The 16,945-nt window shown below is 41.2% G+C and overlaps 1 protein-coding gene across 1 annotated transcript in view; it reads right to left on the bottom strand.

Moving 5' to 3' along the window:
• The window catches only part of LRP1 (LDL receptor protein 1), a 1,167,923-nt gene that overhangs the window by 78,031 nt on the left and 1,072,947 nt on the right, over positions 1–16,945 (bottom strand). Inside the window, exons 72-73 of the mRNA XM_071663699.1 lie at positions 13,282–13,372; positions 2,442–2,518 (exon numbers count right to left, since the gene is read on the bottom strand). Of these exons, the coding sequence (XP_071519800.1) occupies positions 2,442–2,518; positions 13,282–13,372 (168 nt within the window). The remainder of the gene's footprint in view (positions 1–2,441; positions 2,519–13,281; positions 13,373–16,945) is intronic.

The following is a 16,945-nucleotide window of genomic DNA, read 5'->3' as shown; positions in this document are numbered from 1 at the left end:
CCATTCAAACTTACCTCCCAAGACTTGTCCCTCAACCCTACTGAACCTAACACCCTTGCTCTTATTCACATTTACTCTTAACTTTCTTCATTCACACACTTTACCAAACTCAGTCACCAACTTCTGCAGTTTCTCACCCAAATCAGCCACCAGCACTGTATCATCTGCAAACAATAACTGACTCACTTCACAAGCTTTCTCATCCACAACAGACTGCATACTTGCCCCTCTCTCCAAAACTCTTGCATTCACCTCCCTAACAACCACATCCTTAAACAAATTAAACAGCCACGGAGACATCACACACCCCTGCTACAAACTGACATTCACCGAGAACCAATCACTTTCCTCTCTTCCCACTCGTACACATGCCTTACATCCTTGATAAAAACTTTTCACTGCTTCTAGCAACTTACCTCCCACACCATATACTCTTAATACCTTCCACAGAGCATCTCCAACAACTCTTATCATATGCCTTCTCCAGATCCATTAATGCTTCATACAAACCCATCTGTTTTCTAAGTATTTTTCACATACATTCACATACATTCCATCACTTCTGAAAACACACTGCTCTTCTCCAATCTGATGCTCTGTACATGCCTTTACCCTCTCAATCAATACCCACCCATATCATTTCCCAGGAATACTCAACAAACTTATACCTCAGTATTCTGAACACTCACCTTTTTCCCCTTTGTCTTTGTACAATAGCACTATGCATGCATTCCGCCAATCCTCAGTCACTTCACGATGAACCATACATGCACTGAATATCCTTACCAACTAGTCAACAACACAGTCACCACCTTTTTTAATAAATTCCACTACAATACCATCCAAACCATCCAAGCCTTGCTGGCTTTCATCTTCCGCAATGCTTTCACTACCTCTTCTCTGTTCACCAAACCATTCACCCTGACCCCTCTCACTTAGCACACCATGTCGACCAAAACTCCCTATATCTGCCACTCTATCAAACACATTTAACAAACTTCAAAATACTCACTCCATCTCCTTCTCATTTCACCACTACTTGTTATTACCTCCCCATTAGCCCCCTTATGCACTTTATTTACTTTGAAGCTTTAAGGCTCCTAGGGTTGTAGTTACTGGACTTCAGCTACATGTAGTTGCAATACAAATGAAAAGTCAAGGTTCAGGTATTGGACCATCATTTTTCTTGATCTACAATAATTACTTGCTTGAAGACATAGAATCCTACCTGACTATGTTTACTGATGATATATAGGTCATGATGGAAGTGAAAAGTAAGGAGAACTAAATCAGCTTTCAAGGGGACCTAAACAGATGTCAAAGTTGGTCTTCAAAATGTTTAAGCGGCAAACTAAATAAATGCCCTCAATATTATCATCACCCGGCAAATAAAAAGCTGTGTGTGAGAAGGAATTGGGAGTCAATATCATCCATAACCTGTTACCAGCGTCCTATATTAGGAGAACAGTTAAAGAGACAAACTGTCTGCTGGCATGTATCATAAAGTACATGGATCAAGAAATACTTAACTTAGCAAGCTATTCACATCATACATATGATAAAAAGTAAAATATGCTCCTCAGAATTGCCCCTGCACCTAAAGAAGCACAAAGAGCTCACAAAGAAGGTCCACAGGAGGGTAAAAAAAGGTGGAATTAGATTTAAGAAAGCTAACCTACAGAGAAAGGCTGAGGGCTTAAAATTCATCTACTTTGGAAGAGAGAAAACTGAGGGGTGACATCATAACCTTTAAGTTTTTGAAAGAAATCAAAGATATGGACAGTGGACAGTATTTTGAGAGATTTAGCAACCATAGGAGGTAACATAAAATGAACTTGTAAATAAGAATGTATAGAAATACTTTTACAGCATAAGAACGGTAAATGAATATAACAGACTGACTGAGGACAGGATTAATGCAAACACCATACATATGTAAATTTAAGAGGCTGCTTGATAGTAGAGAGTGTTCAACAGTTGGGGTCCCAAGATCTTAAAACTTCCTTAGCAAACAATACAGAGAGAGAGAGAGAGAGAGAGAGAGAGAGAGAGAGAGAGAGAGAGAGAGAGAGAGAGAGAGAGAGAGAGAGAGATACAACATTCAGGGGATAAAAAGGAGCAGTCTCATCAAACAGCTTTTCACTCCAAAAGAGTTCATCATTTTCCTCTTCTGAATGTAGTACTTAAAGCTGTAAGAGCCCTATTAAAGGGATCCTAAGTCTATATTTCAAGCAAATAATATGATTATGGGGACAGAATGATGAAAAAGGCTCTTTACCTTTTTGCAATTAGCAACAGTATGCATTCCTCACATAAGCACAGAAAACTTTACAGCATAGCATTTTCAATATCATGAATCAAGTAATCAAATAACAATACGCAAGAACATCTGAACACAAGAAAATTTGGCTTAACAAATAAAATCTTTATAAATTACTTACCTGTTGACAGTAATTGGTGCACACTGAGTTGTTACAGTACTGTCCATGATAGCCTGGAGGACAACCACAACTTGCACCTACGGAACAAAAAGACATCTAATATTACATATCCAGCCATTTAAATGACTTATCACAATATCTATATTATCTGTTCCATACAAGATATACTTCCAAATTTTTTTTCTTATAAGAGCTGCAAAGGTATGAACAAAAGCATGCCCTTATCATGACCCTCTTGGATGAAAGAAAAATTAACCGTCATGAAACTCTACCCACATATATATATATATATACATATATATATATATATATATATATATATATATATATATATATATATATATATATATATATATATATATATATTTTTTTTTTTTTTTTTTTTTTATACTTTGTCGCTGTCTCCCGCGTTTGCGAGGTAGCGCAAGGAAACAGACGAAAGAAATGGCCCAACCCCCCCCCCATACACATGTACATACACACGTCCACACATGCAAATATACATACCTACACAGCTTTCCATGGTTTACCCCGGACGCTTCACATGCCTTGATTCAATCCACTGACAGCACGTCAACCCCTGTATACCACATCGCTCCAATTCACTCTATTCCTTGCCCTCCTTTCACCCTCCTGCATGTTCAGGCCCCGATCACACAAAATCCTTTTCACTCCATCTTTCCACCTCCAATTTGGTCTCCCTCTTCTCCTCGTTCCCTCCACCTCCGACACATATATCCTCTTGGTCAATCTTTCCTCACTCATTCTCTCCATGTGCCCAAACCATTTCAAAACACCCTCTTCTGCTCTCTCAACCACGCTCTTTTTATTTCCACACATCTCTCTTACCTTTACGTTACTTACTCGATCAAACCACCTCACACCACACATTGTCCTCAAACATCTCATTTCCAGCACATCCATCCTCCTGCGCACAACTCTATCCATAGCCCACGCCTCGCAACCATACAACATTGTTGGAACCACTATTCCTTCAAACATACCCATTTTTGCTTTCCGGGATAATGTTCTCGACTTCCACACATTTTTCAAGGCTCCCAAAATTTTCGCCCCCTCCCCCACCCTATGATCCACTTCCGCTTCCATGGTTCCATCCGCTGACAGATCCACTCCCAGATATCTAAAACACTTCACTTCCTCCAGTTTTTCTCCATTCAAACTCACCTCCCAATTGACTTGACCCTCAACCCTACTGTACCTAATAACCTTGCTCTTATTCACATATATATATATATATATATATATATATATATATATATATATATATATATATATATATATATATATATATATATATATATATTTATTAAAAAAGGGGGTGACTGTATTGTTGACTGGTTGGTAAGGTTATTTAATGTATGTATGACTCATGGTGAGGTGCCTGAGGATTGGCGGAATGCGTGCATAGTGCCATTGTACAAAGGCAAAGGGGATAAGAGTGAGTGCTCAAATTACAGAGGTATAAGTTTGTTGAGTATTCCTGGTAAATTATATGGGAGGGTATTGATTGAGAGGGTGAAGGCATGTACAGAGCATCAGATTGGGGAAGAGCAGTGTGGTTTCAGAAGTGGTAGAGGATGTGTGGATCAGGTGTTTGCTTTGAAGAATGTATGTGAGAAATACTTAGAAAAGCAAATGGATTTGTATGTAGCATTTATGGATCTGGAGAAGGCTTATGATAGAGTTGATAGAGATGCTCTGTGGAAGGTATTAAGAATATATGGTGTGGGAGGAAAGTTGTTAGAAGCAGTGAAAAGTTTTTATCGAGGATGTAAGGCATGTGTACGTGTAGGAAGAGAGGAAAGTGATTGGTTCTCAGTGAATGTAGGTTTGCGGCAGGGGTGTGTGATGTCTCCATGGTTGTTTAATTTGTTTATGGATGGGGTTGTTAGGGAGGTAAATGCAAGAGTTTTGGAAATAGGGGCAAGTATGAAGTCTGTTGGGGATGAGAGAGCTTGGGAAGTGAGTCAGTTGTTGTTCGCTGATGATACAGCGCTGGTGGCTGATTCATGTGAGAAACTGCAGAAGCTGGTGACTGAGTTTGGTAAAGTGTGTGGAAGAAGAAAGTTAAGAGTAAATGTGAATAAGAGCAAGGTTATTAGGTACAGTAGGGTTGAGGGTCAAGTCAATTGGGAGGTGAGTTTGAATGGAGAAAAACTGGGGGAAGTGAAGTGTTTTAGATATCTGGGAGTGGATCTGGCAGCGGATGGAACCATGGAAGCGGAAGTGGATCATAGGGTGGGGGAGGGGGGCGAAAATTCTGGGGGCCTTGAAGAATGTGTGGAAGTCGAGAACATTATCTCGGAAAGCAAAAATGGGTATGTTTGAAGGAATAGTGGTTCCAACAATGTTGTATGGTTGCGAGGCGTGGGCTATGGATAGAGTTGTGCGCAGGAGGATGGATGTGCTGGAAATGAGATGTTTGAGGACAATGTGTGGTGTGAGGTGGTTTGATCGAGTGAGTAACGTAAGGGTAAGAGAGATGTGTGGAAATAAAAAGAGCGTGGTTGAGAGAGCAGAAGAGGGTGTTTTGAAGTGGTTTGGGCACATGGAGAGGATGAGTGAGGAAAGATTGACCAAGAGGATATATGTGTCGGAGGTGGAGGGAACAAGGAGAAGAGGGAGACCAAATTGGAGGTGGAAAGATGGAGTGAAAAAGATTTTGTGTGATCGGGGCCTGAACATGCAGGAGGGTGAAAGGAGGGCAAGGAATAGAGTGAATTGGAGCGATGTGGTATACCGGGGTTGACGTGCTGTCAGTGGATTGAATCAAGGCATGTGAAGCGTCTGGGGTAAGCTATGGAAAGCTGTGTAGGTATGTATATTTGCGTGTGTGGACGTATGTATATACATGTGTATGGGGGGGGTTGGGCCATTTCTTTCGTCTGCAATACCATCCAAACCTGCTGCCTTGCCGGCTTTCATCTTCCGCAAAGCTTTCACTACCTCTTCTCTGTTTACCAAATCATTTTCCCCAACCCTCTCACTTTGCACACCACCTCGACCAAAACACCCTATATCTGCCACTCTATCATCAAACACATTCAACAAACCTTCAAAATACTCACTCCATCTCCTTCTCACATCACCACTACTTGTTATCACCTCCCCATTTGCGCCCTTCACTGAAGTTCCCATTTGCTCCCTTGTCTTACGCACTTTATTTACCTCCTTCCAGAACACCTTTTTATTCTCCCTAAAATTTAATGATACTCTCTCACCCCAACTCTCATTTGCCCTTTTTTTCACCTCTTGCACCTTTCTCTTGACCTCCTGTCTCTTTCTTTTATACATCTCCCACTCAATTGCATTTTTTTCCTGCAAAAATCGTCCAAATGCCTCTCTCTTCTCTTTCACTAATACTCTTACTTCTTCATCCCACCACTCACTACCCTTTCTAATCAACCCACCTCCCACTCTTCTCATGCCACAAGCATCTTTTGCGCAATCCATCACTGATTCCCTAAATACATCCCACTCCTCCCCCACTCCCCCCGCTTCCATTGTTCTCACCTTTTTCCATTCTGTACTCAGTCTCTCCTGGTACTTCCTCACACAGGTCTCCTTCTCAAGCTCACTTACTCTCACCACCCTCTTCACCCCAACATTCACTCTTCTTTTCTGAAAACCCATACAGATCTTCACCTTAGCGACTAGAGGGGACGGGAGTGGGGGGCCAGAAATCCTCCCCTCCTTGTATTAACTTTCTAAAATGGGAAACAGAAGAAGGAGTCACGCGGGGAGTGCTCATCCTCCTCGAAGGCTCAGAGTGGGGTGCCTAAATGTGTGTGGATGTAACCAAGATGTGAAAAAAGGAGAGATAGGTAGTATGTTTGAGGAAAGGAACCTGGATGTTTTGGCTCTGAGTGAAACGAAGCTCAAGGGTAAAGGGGAAGAGTGGTTTGGGAATGTCTGGGGAGTAAAGTCAGGGGTTAGTGAGAGGACAAGAGCAAGGGAAGGAGTAGCAATACTCCTGAAACAGGAGTTGTGGGAGTATGTGATAGAGTGTAAGAAAGTAAATTCTCGATTAATATGGGTAAAACTGAAAGTTGATGGAGAGAGGTGGGTGATTATTGGTGCATATGCACCTGGGCATGAGAAGAAAGATCAAGAGAGGCAAGTGTTTTGGGAGCAGCTGAATGAGTGTGTTAGTGGTTTTGATGCACGAGACCGGGTTATAGTGATGGGTGATTTGAATGCAAAGGTGAGTAATGTGGCAGTTGAGGGAATAATTGGTATACATGGGGTGTTCAGTGTTGTAAATGGAAATGGTGAAGAGCTTGTAGATTATGTGCTGAAAAAGGACTGATGATTGGGAATACCTGGTTTAAAAAGCGAGATATACATAAGTATACTTATGTAAGTAGGAGAGATGGCCAGAGAGCGTTATTGGATTACGTGTTAATTGACAGGCGTGCGAAAGAGAGACTTTTGGATGTTAATGTGCTGAGAGGTGCAACTGGAGGGATGTCTGATCATTATCTTGTGGAAAAATATATATATATATATATATATATATATATATATATTTTTTTTTTGCTTTGTCGCTGTCTCCCGCGTTTGCGAGGTAGTGCAAGTAAACAGACAAAAGAAATGGCCCAACCCACCCCCATACACCTGTATATACATAGACGTCCACACACGCAAATATACATATTTACACAGCTTTCCATGGTTTACCCCAGATGCTTCACATGCCCTGATTCAATCCACTGACAGCACGTCAACCCCGGTATACCACACTGATCCAATTCACTCGATTCCTTGCCCTCCTTTCACCCTCCTGCATGTTCAGGCCCCGATCACACAAAATCTTTTTCACTCCATCTTTCCACCTCCAATTTGGTCTCCCACTTTTCCTCGTTCCCTCCACCTCCGACACATATATCCTCTTGGTCAATCTTTCCTCACACATTCTCTCCATGTGCCCAAACCATTTCAAAACACCCTCTTCTGCTCTCTCAACCAAGCTCTTTTTATTTCCACACATCTCTCTTACCCTTACGTTACTTACTCGATCAAACCACCTCACACCACACATTGTCCTCAAACATCTCATTTCCAGCACATCCACCCTCCTGCGCACAACTCTATCCATAGCCCACGCCTCGCAACCATACAAAATTGTTGGAACCACTATTCCTTCAAACATACCCATTTTTGCTTTCCGAGATAATGTTATCGACTTCCACACATTCTTCAAGGCTCCCAGAATTTTCGCCCCCTCCCCCACCCTATGATCCACTTCCGCTTCCATGGTTCCATCCGCTGCCAGATCCACTCCCAGATATCTAAAACACTTTACTTCCTCCAGCTTTTCTCCATTCAAACTTACCTCCCAGTTGACTTGACCCTCAACCCTACTGTACCTAATAACCTTGCTCTTATTCACATTTACTCTTAACTTTCTTCTTTCACACACTTTACCAAACTCAGTCACCAGCTTCTGCAGTTTCTCACATGAATCAGCCACCAGCGCTGTATCATCAGCGAACAACAACTGACTCACTTCCCAAGCTCTCTTATCCACAACAGACTTCATACTTGCCCCTCTTTCCAAAACTCTTGCATTCACCTCCCTAACAACTCCATCCATAAACAAATTAAACAACCATGGAGACATCACACACCCCTGCCGCAAACCTACATTCACTGAGAACCAATCACTTTCCTCTCTTCCTACACGTACACATGCCTTACATCCTCGATAAAAACTTTTCACTGCTTCTAACAACTTGCCTCCCACACCATATATTCTTAATACCCTCCACAGAGCATCTCTATCAACTCTATCATATGCCTTCTCCAGATCCATAAATGCTACAGACAAATCCATTTGCTTTTCTAAGTATTTCTCACATACATTCTTCAAAGCAAACACCTGATCCACACATCCTCTACCACTTCTGAAACCACACTGCTCTTCCCCAATCTGATGCTCTGTACATGCCTTCACCCTCTCAATCAATACCCTCCCATATAATTTACCAGGAATACTCAACAAATTTATAACTCTGTAATTTGAGCACTAACTCTTATCCCATTTGCCTTCGTACAACGGCACTATGCACGCATTCCTGCCAATCCTCAGGCACTTCACCATGAGTCATACATACATTAAATAACCTTACCAACCAGTCAATAATACAGTCACCCCCTTTTTTAATAAATTCCACTGCAATACCATCCAAACCTGCTGCCTTGCCGGCTTTCATCTTCTGCAAAGCTTTTACTACCTCTTCTCTGTTTACCAAATCAGTTTCCCTAACCCTCTCACTTTGCACACCACCTCGACCAAAACACCCTATATCTGCCACTTTATCATCAAACACATTCAACAAACCTTCAAAATACTCACTCCATCTCTTTCTCACATCACCACTACTTGTTATCACCTCCCCATATATATATATATATATATATATATATATATATATATATATACTTTTTTTTTTTTGGCTTTGTTGCTGTCTCCCGCGTTTGCGAGGTAGTGCAAGGAAACAGACAAAAGAAATGGCCCAACCCACCCCCATACACATGTATATACATACGTCCACACACGCAAATATACATACCTACACAGCTTTCCATGGTTTACCCCAGATGCTTCACATGCCCTGATTCAATCCACTGACAGCACGTCAACCCCGGTATACCACATCGATCCAATTCACTATATTCCTTACCCTCCTTTCACCCTCCTGCATGTTCAGGCCCCGATCACACAAAATCTTTTTCACTCCATCTTTCCACCTCCAATTTGGTCTCCCACTTCTCGTTCCCTCCACCTCCGACACATATATCCTCTTGGTCAATCTTTCCTCACTCATTCTCTCCATGTGCCCAAACCATTTCAAAACACCCTCTTCTGCTCTCTCAACCACGCTCTTTTTATTTCCACACATCTCTCTTACCCTTACGTTACTTACTCGATCAAACCACCTCACACCACACATTGTCCTCAAACATCTCATTTCCAGCACATCCATCCTCCTGCGCACAACTCTATCCATAGCCCATGCCTCGCAACCATACAACATTGTTGGAACCACTATTCCTTCAAACATACCCATTTTTGCTTTCCGAGATAATGTTCTCGACTTCCACACATTCTTCAAGGCTCCCAGAATTTTCGCCCCCTCCCCCACCCTATGATCCACTGATGATATGATCCAATGGAAATGTTTGAAGGTATAGCGATCCCAACAAAGTTATGTGGATTCTAGGCATGGGATATAGATGAGGATATGCACAGAAGGATGGATGTGTTGGAAATTAAATTTTTGAGGACAATATGTGGTGTAAAGTGGTTCAATCAAGTAATAAAAGAGTAAGAGAAAAGTGCAATAATAAATAGTGTGGTTAATATGAGCTGAGGAGGGTGTAATGAAATGTTTTAGACATATGGAGAGAATGAGTGACTGACAAATAGGATATACTTGAATGTATTAGAAGTGGAGGGAACAAGGAGAAGGGGGAGACCAAACTGGAGATGGTAGGATGTAGCGAAAGAGATTTCAAGTGACTGAGGCCTGAACATGCAGGAGGGTGAAAGGCGTTCACAGAAAAGAGTGAATTGGAGCAATGTAGTATAAATGGCTTCATGTGCTATCAACTGACTGAATCAGAGCATGTGAAGTGGCCGGGGAAAACCATGGAAAAGTCAGTGGGGACTGGTTGTGAATAGGGAGCTGTGGTTTTGGTGCAGTGCACAAGGCAGCTATAGAATGGATGTGAGCAAATGCAGCCCATTTTTTATCTATTCCAGGTGCTATTTCAGTCATGAGGGGAAACAGCGATCAAGTATAAAAAAACATACACTAGCTACTCAAAAGAAAAATTTTGGATATGGCCTATCAATCAGTCATGCTTGAAACTCCTTTAAGAACGTGATAAGAAATGAAATACTCAGAGAAAACAAGTCAACACGAAGAACATACACACACACACAAAAAGAGAAAGAATGCTGACCATCATCCAACTGCAATCTATAACAAAAGGCAGAAAACAGGAATCTTTCTCCCCTTACATCTCTAAGGAAAATACACTAAACTAAGTATTCATAAAATGTTATTTATATTTATCATACTTTGTCTCTGTCTCCCGCGTTAGCGAGGTAGCGCAAGGAAACAGACAAAAGAATGGTCCAACCACCCACATACACATGTACATACATACACGTCCACACATGCACATATACATACTTATACATTTCAACGTATTCGTTCACACACAGTCTCTAGCTGTCATGTATAATGCACCGAAACCACAGCTTCCTTTCCACATCCATCCCCCACAAAACTTTCCATGGTTTACCCTAAATGCTTCACATGCCCTGGTTCAATCCATTGACAGCACATCGACCCAGGTATACCACATCATTCCAATTCACGCTATTCCTTGCACACCTTTTACCCTCCTTCATGTTCAGGCCCTGATCGCTCAAAATCTTTTTCACTCCATCTCTCCACCTCCAATTTGGTCTCCCACTTCTTGTTCCTTCCACCTCTGACACATATATCCTCTTTGTCAATCTTTCCTCACTCATTCTCTATGTTAAAAGACTCCTGGTGTAGTGAGGTCATCTGAAGTGAAGGTTCTAAGGGAAATAAAAAGAATTTTGTTTACATAATTTGTATCTAGTTAACAACAAATTTCTATTTACCTGTCTACTCATGAGTACCTACAAGGAGATTTTGCCTGAATGGCAGGTTAAGAGTACTGTGCTCTCTAAATGTTTGACTTGTTCTTTTATAGTGTTTCTCTCTGCTGCTGTGGCTTTAATTTTCAGTCTGTTTGATGTTCATCAGACTAACTTCAGCCATTAGTCTAGTTTTCTTCTACGTGCTTCTGTCATTGCTCCAAGTGCACTCCTTATTTCTCCTGACATGGCATTAAATAATCTTTCAAGCTTTTTTGCAAGGCAATTGTAAAATTTTGACTGATTTTTTTTTGGCATCATAATGATTACTATCGCTCACATTTACTTTCAGCTTTCTTCTTTCACACACTTTACCAAACTCAGTCATCAGCTTCTGCAGTTTCTCACCCAAATCAGTCACCAACACTGTATCATCAGTGAACCACAGCTGACTCACTTTCCAAACCCTCTCATCCACAACAGACTGCATACCTGCTCCTCTCTCCAAAACTCTTGCATTCACCTCCCTAACAACCCCATCTATAAACATATTAAACAACAATGGTGACATCACGCACCCCTGCTGCAAACCGACATTCACTAAGAACCAATCACTTTCCTCTCTTCCTACTCGTACACATGCCTTACATCCTCAATTAAACTTTTCACTGCTTCTAGCAACTTGCCTCCCACACCATATATTTATAACACCACGGTTATTAGGTACAGTATAAGGTACAGTAGGGTTGAGGGACAAGTTAATTGGGAGGTAAGGTTGAATTGAGAAAAACTGGAGGATGTGAAGTGTTTTAGATATCTGGGAGTGGATTTGGCAGCGGATGGAACCATGGAAGCGGAAGTAAGTCACAGGGTGGGGGAGAGGGCAAAAAGTTCTGGGAGCGTTGAAAAATGTGTGGAAGGCGAGAACATTATCTCAGAAAGCAAAAATGGGTATGTTTGAAGGAATAGTGGTTCTAACAATGTTATATGGTTGCGAGGCATGGGCTATAGATAGGGTTGTGCGAAGGAGGGTGGATGTATTGGAAATGAGATGTTTGAGGACAATATGTGGTGTGAAGTGGTTTGATGGAGTAAGTAATGAAAGGGTAAGAGAGATGTGTTGTAATAAAAAGAGTGTGGTTGAGAGAGCAGAAGAGGGTGTTTGGAAATGGTTTGGTTACATGGAGAGAATGAGTGAGGAAAGATTGACAAAGAGGGTATATGTGACAGAGGTGGAGGGAACGAGGAGAAGTGGGAGACCAAATTGGAGGTGGAAAGATGGAGTGAGAATGATTTTGAGCGATTGAGGCCTGAACATGCAGGAGGGTGAAAGGCATGCAAGGAATAGAGTGAAATCGAATGATGTGGTATACTGGGGTCGCCGTGCTGTCAATGGATTGAACCAGGGCATGTGAAGCATCTGGGGTAAACCATGGAAAGTTTTGTGAGGCCTGGATGTGGAAAGGGAGCTGTGGTTTCGGTGCAATATACATGACAGCTAGAGACAGTGTGAACGAATCTGCTTTTGTTGTCTTTTCCTAGCGCTACCTCGCACACATGGGGGGGATGGCATTGTCATTTCATGTGTGGCGGGGTGGCGAAGGGAATGAATAAAGGCAGCAAGTATGAATTATGTATATGTGTATATATGTATATGTCTGTGTATGCATACATATGTATATGTTGAAATGTATAGGTATGTATATGTGCATGTGTGGACATGGATGTATATACATGTGTATGTGGGTGGGTTGGGCCATTCTTTCGTCTGTTTCCTTGCGCTACCTCGCTAACACAGGAGACATTGACAAAGTATGATAAATAAATGACGGCTATTACATTCTGACTCTTATATGGTATACAATCAAAAGACATAACTGACAAATCATGCAAACTATCGAATCTAAACATTATTTGGCAGGGGCAGAAAATGACTGAAAATGATTCATTTCCCAGCATATCTTATCCACATAACAGTACTAACTGAAAAGAAAAGCACTTTACATTTGCCAGTCTAACATATTTGTGAAACAAGTAAAATTAATAATTGAAGTGAAAGATAAAGTAATATTCAATCAATATCTCTTAATACTTACTAAAATATACATACTAGATATTAACTGTATATGCATATATGGCTCAATATTCACAGTGAAAAAGAAAACATATGGTTACCACCTTCCTGGCAGGTGCGCTCACTACAACGTGGTCCAGACCACCCTCGATCACATTCACAGATTGGGGTTCCCATTCTTATTTTGCACAAACCCTGCAATAAAGACAAGTTGTAGTCTAATTTTTCCATTAAAACTATATCAAATTACCTATTTTACATTAATAAAACAATTGTAAGAGGTTAAACATACAGGCAGGTACTTTTCTTCCTAACATGCTTCTTTAAGATAGGTAGCATAACCATTGGGAACCAAAGATCAAAATGTAGCAACCCTGTGTGTGTCTTTGTAGGGTAAGCACAGGATGATTAAGGAGTTAAGTGCATTTAGTGTGGAAGTTGCATCCTAGGAATGAGGGGAAATCATCGCTTGTTGAACTTCCTAAAAGTCCTTACACTGAGACTTTGCCAAGCAGGCAGGGCCAACACTTGGCTTGTTTGCTTGTTCTACTGTGTTTCCTGTGACTACCACCAAAATACACATCTCATATCTTGTTTTCAGCAAGATGTTATATTTTTTGGTGGCTACTCCTCAGGCATAACTGTCAGTATTAATTTCAAACAAGGATCTAGCTTTCTTTTGAGTGTTTCTGAAGTCACTACATGTACATTCCTCAGCTATTCCGGTATGGTATTAAGCAACTGCTCCAGCTTCATTTCTAGGAGTTCACATATTTTTGTCTGGTGTCTCTTCTACTAGTATACTGTCAGGTACAGTATTACATCTGATACGATGATTCTGTATCTACCTTCATCAGAAGCTCTTAGGTTTAGGGTTATGCTTCTTATACTCTGCATTTGTTGCCAGGCATACATCATCACACATCCCTCTCTATATCTTTCTAGACAATAAAGTTCTAGTTTTTTCAATCTTTCATGGTAGTTCATATGCTGTATACTACTGAACTTATTTGTTAAGAATTTTTTTAATTCTCTACAATTTGTTTATTTCAATCTGCTTAACTGATGGCCATAAAACACTGCAATATTATTTCATTTCTCATATATAACATACATTAAACATCATCATTAGTTTCCTGTCTCAAGTTGCAAAAGTCCTTAAAAGCACATCACTCATAATTTGGTCTATGCACATCATCTAATCAATGTGTTCTTTGTGGAACTCCACTGTGTAATGGTTTGTAGTACTGACCATACCACATTTATGGGCTGTCATGAGTCAAGCCTGCATAGGTTCAAAACCTGGTCATGGGATTTGGTCCACAAGCCATCCTTAGGGACGTGGTCAATAAATTGGGTACCTGGCTTAGTGAAAGATATCCCCTGGGGATAGAGGAGAAAGAATTCTTCCCATGTATTCCTTGCTTATTTCATATGGTGACTAAGAGGGGCAAGAGCAGAGGACTAAATCTCTCCCCTATTTGTAACTCAGTTTCTAAAAGTTGGAACACTATATAGAGGCAAGCAAGAAGTGTTCATCCTGCTTGGATGTAACCAAGATGAGAAGGGGGGAGATATAGGTAATATCTTTGGGGAAAGGAGCCTCGATGTTCTAACTCCATGTAAAATAAAGCTAAGGGGTAAGGGACTAGAATGGTCTGCAAATGTCTGAAGGGTAAAGTCAAGTGCCAGTGTGAGGGTGACAGCTAAGGAAAGGGTTGCACTTCTGCTGAAGGAGGAGTTGTGGGAATGAATGAAAGACTGTAAGGAAGTGGGCTCCAGAATGATGTGCTGAAAAAGAAAAGTGAATAATAAGGGGTGGGTGATAAAAGTGGTTATGAACCTAACTGCAAGAAGATTGAGAAAGGGAGGTGAGTGTTTTGGGAGAAGCCATTGGGCATTAATGATGAGTGATTTGAATGTGAAAGTGAATGATGCGGCAGTGTAGGATACAATTGGGGTGCAGGGGGTATTCAGTGAGAACAGAATTGATGAACAGCCTGTGAAGTTGTGTATTGAAAAAAAGACTGGTTATTGGGAATACCTGGTTACAAAAAGGACATCCATAAGCATAAATGAAGAAGGAAAGATGTCAAATGGGCATTATTGCATTACGTACTAAGTGATAAGGGTGCAAAAGAGAAACTCTTGTATATGAATGTACATAGGTGCAGCTGGTGGGATCTCTGATTGTTACCTCATGGAAGTGTAGCTGAAGATCTGTAAAGGCTATGCAAAAAGAGAAAATGATATGAGTGGTAAAAGAGATGTGAAAGTGAGTGAACTTGAAAAAAATGCTTGTCTGAATAAATACCAAGATACTGAGTGCAGCACAGCAGTAGGTGAGAGTAAACATAGATAGGGGAGAGGGGTAGGTTATGGAAGGTATTTAGGGAAGCAGATCAGTCCTGACTGTGAGAAGTGTAATGCATGAGGAAAGTGGCAGGCGAGCAGGTGAGGACGGGTATCGAGTGGTGGGATGAAGAAGTTAAGTAGTTGGTGAAAGAGAGACCTTTATGGGCAGTACTTATGGAAAGGAATGTGAGTGATTGGGAAATGTACAAGGTCAAGCAGCATGTGTTCAAGAGGATGGTGCGGGGGCTGAAAAAGAGAGTAAATGAGAGTTGGGGTGAGTGAGCATCAGATAATTTCATGGAGAACAAGAAAATACTTTGGGAGGAGATGAGTAGTATGACAAAAACATCAATGACAAGGGCAAATGGGATAGTGATTAAAAGCAGCAAAAAGGTGAAGACGAGATAGAATGAGTACTCTGGAGGATTGCTGGTTGTAGATTGCAGATTGAGGAGGAATGCGCACTGAGAGAATCATGGCAAGTGGCTAGGTGGAAAGAGAAAAGGGGGTGAAAGCACTGCATAAGTATGGCAAGATGGCAGGAGTGGATGGCATTACAGCTGAATTTCTTAGAGGGGGGTGACAGTGTCATTGACTTATTAGCTAGGATTTTCACCATATGCACTGATCATGGCAAGGTGCCTGAGGACTGGTCAGATACAAGCATAAGGCCAGTGTATAAAGGCAAGGGAAACAAAGGTGGGTGTTTGAATTCCAGAGGCATAAGTTTGTCGAATATACCTGGTTAGGTGTATGGAAGAGCCACTTGGGAGGAACTATGTGGTTTTAGGAATAGTGGATGATGCCTAGAACAAGTGTTTGTTTTAAAGAATGTGGCTGGGATATACTTGGAGAAGCAGAAGGATCTGTATGCAGCATTTATGGATCTGGAGAAAACATTTAACAGGGATGATAGAAATGCTCTATGAAAGGTGTTAGGAATATACAGTGTGGAAGGAAAGCTATTAAAAGCAATGAGGAGTTTGTATCAAGAGAGTAAGGTGTGTGTGCTAGTACACGTAGAGAGGAGGGTGAATGAATCCTGGCGAAGGTTGGTCTGAAACAAGGATGTGTGATGTCTTCATGGCTGTTTAATTTGTTTATAAATGGGGTGGTGAGGGAGGTACATGCAAGAGCCTTAGAAAGAAGGGCAGGCATGCAGTCTATTAGAGGTGGAGAGGCCCTCAAGGTGAGTCAGTTGTTGCTTCCTAATGAAACACCACTAGTAGCAGATTCCAGTGAGAAACTGCAGAAGTTTATGTCTGAGTTTGAGGGAGTTTGTGAAAGGAGAAAACTGAAAGTAAATGTGAATAAAAGCATGGTTATTAGGTTTAGCTTTGCAAAGAGAAAACTTGGAGGAAATGAAGTGGTTTAGATACCAAGGAATGGATATGTCAGCTAATGGAACCACAG

The sequence above is a fragment of the Panulirus ornatus genome, chromosome 1, assembly GCF_036320965.1.
Source record: "Panulirus ornatus isolate Po-2019 chromosome 1, ASM3632096v1, whole genome shotgun sequence".
NCBI classification, from domain to species: Eukaryota; Metazoa; Arthropoda; class Malacostraca; order Decapoda; family Palinuridae; genus Panulirus; species Panulirus ornatus.
Note: the sequence above shows the minus strand (reverse complement) of the source record. Positions and strands in the feature narration are given on the sequence as shown.